General features: G+C 27.8%; 1 protein-coding gene across 1 annotated transcript; it reads right to left on the minus strand.

Moving 5' to 3' along the window:
- Window positions 1-478: 478 nt before the first annotated feature.
- Window positions 479-7,870, minus strand: LOC130825296 (uncharacterized). Its single transcript, XM_057690446.1, has 7 exons — window positions 7,560-7,870; window positions 7,327-7,444; window positions 6,424-6,512; window positions 6,247-6,293; window positions 5,907-5,995; window positions 4,126-4,259; window positions 479-1,426 (listed from the first exon to the last, which is right to left on the minus strand). The coding sequence occupies exons 1-7, from the start codon at window positions 7,650-7,652 to the stop codon at window positions 704-706; spliced, it is 1,293 nt and encodes a 430-aa protein (XP_057546429.1). The 5' UTR covers window positions 7,653-7,870; the 3' UTR covers window positions 479-703.
- Between the last annotated feature and the right edge of the window lie 742 nt (window positions 7,871-8,612).

Consider the following 8,612-nt stretch of genomic DNA (forward strand, 5'->3'; position numbering starts at 1 on the left):
CCTTTAAATTTTCTCTCAAGTTTTGTGATTGACATGATTTAATATATTAATTCAATCTAAAATATTTCTAACTTTGTATATTTAAGAATAATAAAAAAAATTAATAAAATTTATATTGAAAAGAATCAAATAAAATATCAATTGATTATATTTAATCAACCTATTAAAAATTATAAAAGTGATTGATGAATAATATTGAAAAGAAAACACGACCTTTGTATTTAAGTAGAGGAAGTATTTAAATTATAATATGAATCTCCTTTGACCTAAATCTCTATTGTGTTTGGTTTGGAAAACATGCATTTTCTTAGAAAGATAATATTTTTAATTTTTATTATTTGATTTGAGTTTCTCATCCTTTATAAATTTTTTTTCCCATATTTTTCCTCAGCTCTTTCACTTCAATAAATATTATTATTATTTACATTTCTCAACAAAAAACATAAAAAATCACATTCCAAAAATATTTTCCGCCAAAAACCAAACAGCCAAACAATAAAACATCAATTTTGTTTAAACCATTATAAGAATTAAATGAACCATAATAATAATTAAGAAACAATAACATTCCACTTATAATAATATAAAAGTATTAATTAATGTTGACATCATACTATCATGATCATTGTTGATATACTCAATATACTCTTTATGTACTTCTCTTTTCTCCCTTTTTTCCCTCTTGATTTAATTTTAATTGCATTCAAAACCGTTGAGAAACAGATATATGACGGCGCCGGCAATGTTGTGGAGCAACGATCGAGATTAACCCCCCAAGTGGAGGTTTCATTTTCGACCGATAGATCATTTCATCATAAGGCCTACGATAAAACTTAAAATAGGGCAAAAAACCTTCTTTAGATTTCTCAACTTTGCTGCTTACGTGGCAACCCGTTTGACTTAACGACTCACGTCGACCAAATAAAAACGACGCTTTTGGTGTTCTCGGTTGTTTGACTCCAGCCACGTCAGCATTATGAGACTTAAGTGGGACCGGCGTTGACGGAATAAAATTCTTCCTCAAAAGCTTTTCTCCATTATTGAGATTATACCCGCCACGTGGACCTCTATCAATGGGTGATGCAAATGAGAAGGAACGAGGATTGGGGCCCAGGATGGAAGATGACGTGGAGTTTGTTTTTGTTGTGGGGCCTACTTTGGAGGAAGTTGAGTCAGCTGTGAGACTAAGGTACCATGGTTTGAGTGAGTCTAAATGGTGTGAGACTGTGAAGGAGAACCGGGAAGATGCACATGAACCGATTTTTCCGGTGGAGGAAGAAACCGGGATTGAGGACGGGTTGAACCGGAGAGAAGAGGCTCGTGGGTAGATTGAAAAGTCGTCGTAGTCTAGTGAGATTGAGCCTTCGTAGTCAGTTGAGGAGACTATGGTGGTTAAGTTTGATAGCTCAATGAATGGCCGGACTCCCTGCAAAATTGTTTAATTAACTAGGGTTAATTACTGATTATTTAATTAATTAATGAGCTCTATCAAGATTAACAAGTGCTATTTAATAAGTTTAATTAAATTGCAACAGTATGATTTTTAGTTGTTAAAACTATATAATTTTTTGTTATAATTAATTAATATTCAATTTTTTTATAGATTTTTTGTTTGTGAAATATATTATTTTTGTTTCATTCATTTTGCTGTAGTTTTACTTTAAAAATTTTATATTATAAATAAACATAGTAGAATAAGTGAGATTGTCTCACTGTGAGATGGTCTCTTACAAGACAGGCAATAAAAGTTATACTCATAAAGTATATAAATCAAAATATTAATATTTATTAAAAATAATAAATAAAGAGATAAAAAATAAGGTACTAGGAATTAAATACATCGATCAACTTGATTTAAAATATACAATGCTTTTCGTTTGCATATGGATAAAGTTGACTAATTTGTGTAACTTTGAGTTCTTTTATTTTTAAGTGGGGGTTTGCTAATTATGATGATTTAAGAAAGGTAAAAATGAGATAAAATGAGTAAGACAATTAACATATAAAATAAGTTAAATTAAATAGGATTGAGACAATAAATAGATGATGTGTAATAATTATATAATAATTAAGTCCATAATATGTCATTATTCTTAAAATCAAATTGTTTTTATGTCTCTTTTATTTAATATTATTTTCCGATTTAATTTAATTCAAACATTCTAATAGTATTTTAATTTCAATAACACATTTTATTTTATGTCCTTATTTATTGCCAAACATCTCCCTATTATCCGAGAGAGATAGTGGAGGAATTAGTAATCATGTGCCCCCACATGGAAAAAAAAGGAAACTAAATAGAAGAAGAATTTACAGTGTACACATTATACAGTAACATGCAAAAACAGTGACCCAAATACCCAAAATAATCATTTACCCGAAAAGGAGCATGAAACAAGGATAAAATTAGCTAGGATGGGTAAGTTTTTGAAGGGAGTGAAACCTACTCGTAACAAATTTGACTACCCACTAAAAGAAGCATGATGATGATTCTACGTCCTACCAAAAAAAGGGTGATCATCACTCTTTTTCACGGTCATAATTGGAAGATAATTCCACTATCACTAATAATCATTACCACTTTGTCAGAATATTGGGTGTTTAAAAAAAATTAATATCTGATAATAAATAAAAAAAATTAAACAAACTAGATAAAATTAAAGAAAATTAAAATATAGTAGTAGGTTTAATTTCAAAAAAATAAAGCAAAACTAATAAAACAATCTAAAATAAAGTGGAGTATTACAACTTGAGTTGACTAAGACAATAGTCTTCTACTTTATTAGAGTAGTTACTAGTTACTACTCCATATAATTAAATACAAATCCTTGTTAATTTAATAGACAATTGTTATCTTCGTGATTATCAAACGAAAAATGATTTTAATGTATTTTTTGATTTTGTAAGAGTACTTATATTTGATATGAAGAAAAATATTGTAATATTAACACGCGAAAGCATAATTAAAGAGTGTTTTATGAATTAGTATCAACTAGCGGCAAAATTTTTAAATGTTAAATATAATTTTTTATTGTTAAATGTTAAATGTAATTCTTTTATTTTTTCAATCAAATTACAAAAGGACAAAAAAAATAAACTCAACCAATTAAATTTTTTTAAACTCCGTGTCAACTCTATAATACAAAATGGGGGATATAAAAATATTTTTGAACATAGACTTTTTTTTTTTTTTGATAATATGAACATAAAACTTTTGTTTTCTTAGTAAAACATTTACAAATACAATTTCTATTCTATATTACCCATACATTTTAAAATAGTAAAATCTTTTAATGGGAAATAAATAGAGGCTGAGTTCAACCTTAGCTTCTTTCCCAAAAGTCATACGTTTGAAATTAGTTTCCCTCCATACTCACTGTATCATATTCTACATGTGAACTAAAAGCCTCTACAATCATTGGATTTCCCCAAACGGCTCTTTCTCTTATCCCTTCATCTCTTTACTAAAGTTAACATTTTCTATTCTACTCCTACTTCTTTAAAGAAACAGACTTTACCCCCATTTTGCGCCCCACTTCCTAATTAAAAACTCTTCAAAGGTAATTAAGTTATTACTTCTTATATGCCTTTATACCATATAACTTAAATACGTGAAAAACTAAGTTAAAGCTACTATCTACAATCATATCATTAAAGAACTTTTAAAATTTAACTTCATCATCATACTCAATATCATGTTCAAAAGCAGGATATTGAGTATGATGATGAAGTTAAATTAAGGTGATCGATAATCCATACTTGTACTTTCTTTATAGCAAGAACTAGAGGAAAACAGTCAATATTTTTTTAAAATTTAATATTATTAATATTATTATTGCTAGTTTTAATATTTTTCAAATTTATATATTTTCTAAATTTAATATTATTAATATTATTATTACTAAAGAACTCAATACAATGTATAAAGACAATCTGAACACTAAAATTTATTTAGGATATCTTAAAGATCACATGCTTATGTCGCTTTAGAGTCATTAAAAGTTTTTTTTTACCGTTAACTTTTTTATGAATCTTAAAAATAGTTGGTGAGTCCAAGCTAATTAGAATACTCAGATTATAAACAATTATTAAAAATAGTTCAAATAATTAAGAGTTTATATTTACCTTCCAAAGATAAGAGAAGAGGGAAGGAGGATCAATAAGAAAGGTCCTGTGAAGACGGGCAGGATAGTACTCAGCTACAATCTTAAGTGTTGGGAGCACTATGTTCATGAAAGCTGATGCTGATCTGAAAAAGCCTGCATTGTACGTTACCACACCCACACAAACACAAATTAACATACAGTACTTACATGCACCATCATTTAACATTTCAATGGTCAAAATCAAGCACCTAGTACAATCCAGCTCAATTATCACTCATTTTCAAACCCAAACATAAACAGAAATTTTTACAATTATATCATTGTCAAGTAAGTACTCTTTTAATTTTTTTTCAATTTTTATTTTGGAAATCCATTCCTAACGCAAGCAAACAGAAAGGAAATTTGTCAGAGTGGAAAATTGACTAATCTTAGGATATGTATTTCCTAACATTCCATTTCTACCCTTGGGAACTTAGCCCATAATAGGGACCCAATAATGATAGAGACCTTTCTTTAAGTCATTGGTGCCTAGATGTCTAGTGGTTAAAGGGTGGTTAAGGGTATTATCTTTCACCTTTGAGACTAAAATTATTCAAATTAATCGAAATTGAATGTTATTGCTAGACTCAAAATAAATCGCATATAAATTAAATGAGATTGTCAAGAACTTAATTTACTCGATTTGAGCTAAGCATCATACCTAAAACCCGGCTAAAAATACAAATATATACATCTATATGTAATAAGTGTTTGATCTTACTATCAACAAAAAAGATTAACTTCATCTCCCCCTTTCTTGTAATAAGGCATTATCAAGCCTAATAAATAAAAGATACTCCCTATGTTTTATTTATTCTTCTTATTCAGTTTTTTTCGGATCTCAATACAAACTTAAAAATCAAATAATTTTAATTGTGAATTTTCAATTATAAAAAATTAATATTTAAAAAGTATATATTGTGAATTTTTAAAAATTATAAAAAATTAATATAAAATAAGAAATTATAGTTAAAATTTGACATTAAAATTTGTAATTTCTATTTGAGAAAAACATAAAAAAACGTAGGGAGTATAACAACAGAGACCTTTCAGGGGCAGTATAGACATAGTGCACAAAAAAATTGTTCATATTCCGACATCAATATAAAGCAAAAAATCTTAGTGAGGGACAAAATAAAGAAAAAAAACATTACGAGAGACAGATTGAGTGTTTTTTTGTACAATAATGGAGGGGACAACAATCACAATAAACCAGAGATTTAATGTTTTGGATTAATAATACTTCTACTTCATGGGTATCTCAAATTATTTAGGCGTGCACTAAAAAGATTCATTCATACATAAAATTTAGGGGAAAAAGAAATTTAAAGAGCTGCAAAAAGTAAGAATAACGCTGCATTATCAAGATCTAGAATAATACAAAAAGATAAGGGAATTAATTATAAAGTGATTGAGATTGTGGGAATCAAATAAAAGTTGTATTAAGCCTGATAATCCAGATTCAGCCTTTTTATGAGGGAATCAATTTTATTTTTTTTCATTATTTTACCCTTTACTTTCAAATTTTAATCTCAGCGGGAATGGTTTTAAACTAATGTAAATTAGTCAATGATATCTACAAATAAACTTAGTAAATGGCAACTCTTACTTTCTATTTAGATGAGTTGACAAAGGATTAAATAATATTTTGTTTAAACCAATATAAAATAAAGAGTTTATAATGTTATATACTTATATTAAGCATGACAACAATTTATATAAAATATGTAAAATGGAGTAGTTTTATTAAATTAGACTTACTTGCATCAAAGAGGATGACAAATTGTTCGACATTTCTAGGCATGGTTTGAACTGCTACTTCAAGTGTGAAAACCATCAAACGAGTAAATCTGTATATTGTCAATAAACATTAAAATCCAAATCTAGATTAACTTATTACTCTAGCTAATGACTGTTTCAATTTGTTTGTCACACTTTAATTAAAAAATATTTCCCGGATCTTTAGTCAATATATAACAAATAAACTTGAAACAAATAGAATAAATTAAAACAAATATACAATTATTCATTTAATAGAAGGGTTTTCTTTGATGTTATTGTTATTTAAAACAAAATATTAAATAAAGTTAGGTGAACTTACAGTTTCTGAGAATGGAACTTCTGATAATCTTGCTTGATTCGGAAAACCTAAAAATTAAAAACCCAACTAAAACCTTAAGATCATAGTTTTTCTAATTAAATGAAGTAGGCGGAAGCAAAAAGAAATAATGAATAAATTGGAAGATAAAAAATGGAAAATGGTAAATGGAGCACGTACAATCACAGGTCTGGACTCTTCATCATGCCCAGCTACATATGCTACTCCTTCAGCTAGCTCCCCGGAAAACTCATCCGCTATTAAATTTTCTAAACATTTGTTTTCAATCAATAAAAGTTAAAATATAAAATCCACTAGTTTTCATCATCAAAGTAGTTTAAAGATCGGATATACACAAGTATAACTATAGTTAAAAAAAATTATGATTGATCTTTTGTGTATACTTTTTTTTTTTTTTTAGAGTCGCATTTGGTTTTTGTATAGTTATTCATCCATGAACCTTAATATTTTTTAAAAATATATACTCTTGATATATTAATATAAATTTTATTAATATTAACTTCTAATAATTTTTAAGAATACATGAATATGCTAAGGATAAAATACGTGCAAATTTAAATTAGACACGTATAGAGAAATGGAGAAAGTATATAAAATTAAATTTAGTGAGAACATGTAGTAATTTGTTTTGTTTAATAATAATAATAAGAAAAAGGATTAAGTCTTATTTGAGTTGAATAACATAAGAACCACTTTTAAGAGATCAATAATCATAATAATAATAATAATATAATAACTCAAATAGCATCAAATCTAAACCATACATTTTCCATTAATTAGCTTTTTGTATTTAAAAGGGACGACTATTCAGCTTGTTGTCCTACTTCCTACTAACTTTTTGTCAAATTTATCTTTCTCAAATGAATTCCCTTTATTAAAATAATAATAATAATAATAATAATAAGTTGAAGTTTATTTAATAATAATAAATTTATTGAGAAGAAGAAATAATTTGTTGTGTTTAATTTGTCCGGAAATGAATAAGCGTTGAATTAAAAGAAAAAGTAAAAGATTCCGAACTAACAAAGTGAAAAACAAAAAACGACAAAAAGTAAAAATTACCGGTGCCAATAGTATTTCTCCAAGTAAGACAAGCTCTCAATAGTTTTGCCGCCTTCTTCGCATTTTCACCTTTAACCTTCAAAAACCTCTCTACACATGCCGTGTTACAGAATTTCTCCTTTCCATTTCAACAACAAAAATCAAAATCAGTAATCAAAAAGTGTCAATATCAAAATGACGAAAGAAAGCGACGTAAATTAAAATCAAACCGTAAGAAATAACAGAAGAAATACTTGTTTAAGAGAAAGAGGAGATTGTTTCCTCAAAATGTCAAGAACAACATCAACTTTCGTTTTCTCAGACTGCACTTCTTTGATCTTCCCCATTCAATTAAATTTTTGACGCTTCTCAAAAAAAAAAAACTCTCTGAATGATTTATTGATTGTTTTTTCGTTTGTTTTTTGCGTAACAATGGAAAACTGAACAGTTTTTCAGGTAGCAGAAGAGAGAGAAAGAGAGGGAATTAGTTCTAGAGAGAGAAAGGAGTTGCGGCAGTGACGGTTTTAGTGTAGTTGGGGTGTAAGTTACAAATAAAGCAGTCTTTATAGAGTTGAGTAATACAGATACTATTACGTAGTTTTAGAGTGGGATTTAAATTTTTAAAATGTTGTTTGTTTAACGTCTCTGTTTTATTTCACGTCTCTTTTATTTGACGTTTACTTCAATCGGACGGCCTATAACTACACTAGCTAGTAGCTATCTTCTCTTTTTCTTTTTTTTTAATCCTTTTTTCCTTTTTAGATACTCTTTGTAAGAGGCCGTCTCTTAAAGAGACGACTTCAGAACAAGAAGTCTATATTTTTATTTTCTCTTTAATTTTTATTAGTTGGACTATTTAGCCCATATATTTAATACGTCTCTCGAAAAAATCGTCTCTCATAACAATTTGTGTTTTTTTTATGCTTATAACATTTTACCTTGTCCATCTAGAAGAAAAATTTACAAGGGTTATTGGTAAAATAGCATTTGATAATTTTAATTTATTTTGATACAAATATAGGATTTGATGGTTAAATTATTTAATGCTAATGTGTGGTAATTAGCTGGTTAAAACAATTTATTGTTATGAATGAATAAGTTGTTTTTAAACAAGCTGTTTATAGTAGTGAGTTCAAAATCAGCTGGTCAAATTAACCACTGCAATCAACTATCAGTTATCAGCCAAACACTCACATTATTTTTAAGAAAAATGTGAATATTTGGTAATGAATGAAGATAGTGGTTGAATTGTATGGATCAAATTAACGAGAGTTATGATGTATGAATAAGGTGGTGGGTTATTGTTT

This window comes from Amaranthus tricolor, chromosome 10, assembly GCF_026212465.1.
Source record: "Amaranthus tricolor cultivar Red isolate AtriRed21 chromosome 10, ASM2621246v1, whole genome shotgun sequence".
Taxonomy (NCBI): domain Eukaryota; kingdom Viridiplantae; phylum Streptophyta; class Magnoliopsida; order Caryophyllales; family Amaranthaceae; genus Amaranthus; species Amaranthus tricolor.

Coding starts and splice junctions, on each gene's coding strand:
- LOC130825296 (XM_057690446.1), bottom strand. CDS start 7,652: ATGGGGAAGATCAAAGAAGTGCAGTCTGAGAAAACGAAAGTTGATGTT. Junction 6,294..6,423: donor AAGAGTCCAGACCTGTGATT/GTACGTGCTCCA, acceptor TTTAATTTTTAG/GTTTTCCGAATCAAGCAAGA. Junction 1,427..4,125: donor TCTTCTCTTATCTTTGGAAG/GTAAATATAAAC, acceptor ACAATTTTGCAG/GGAGTCCGGCCATTCATTGA.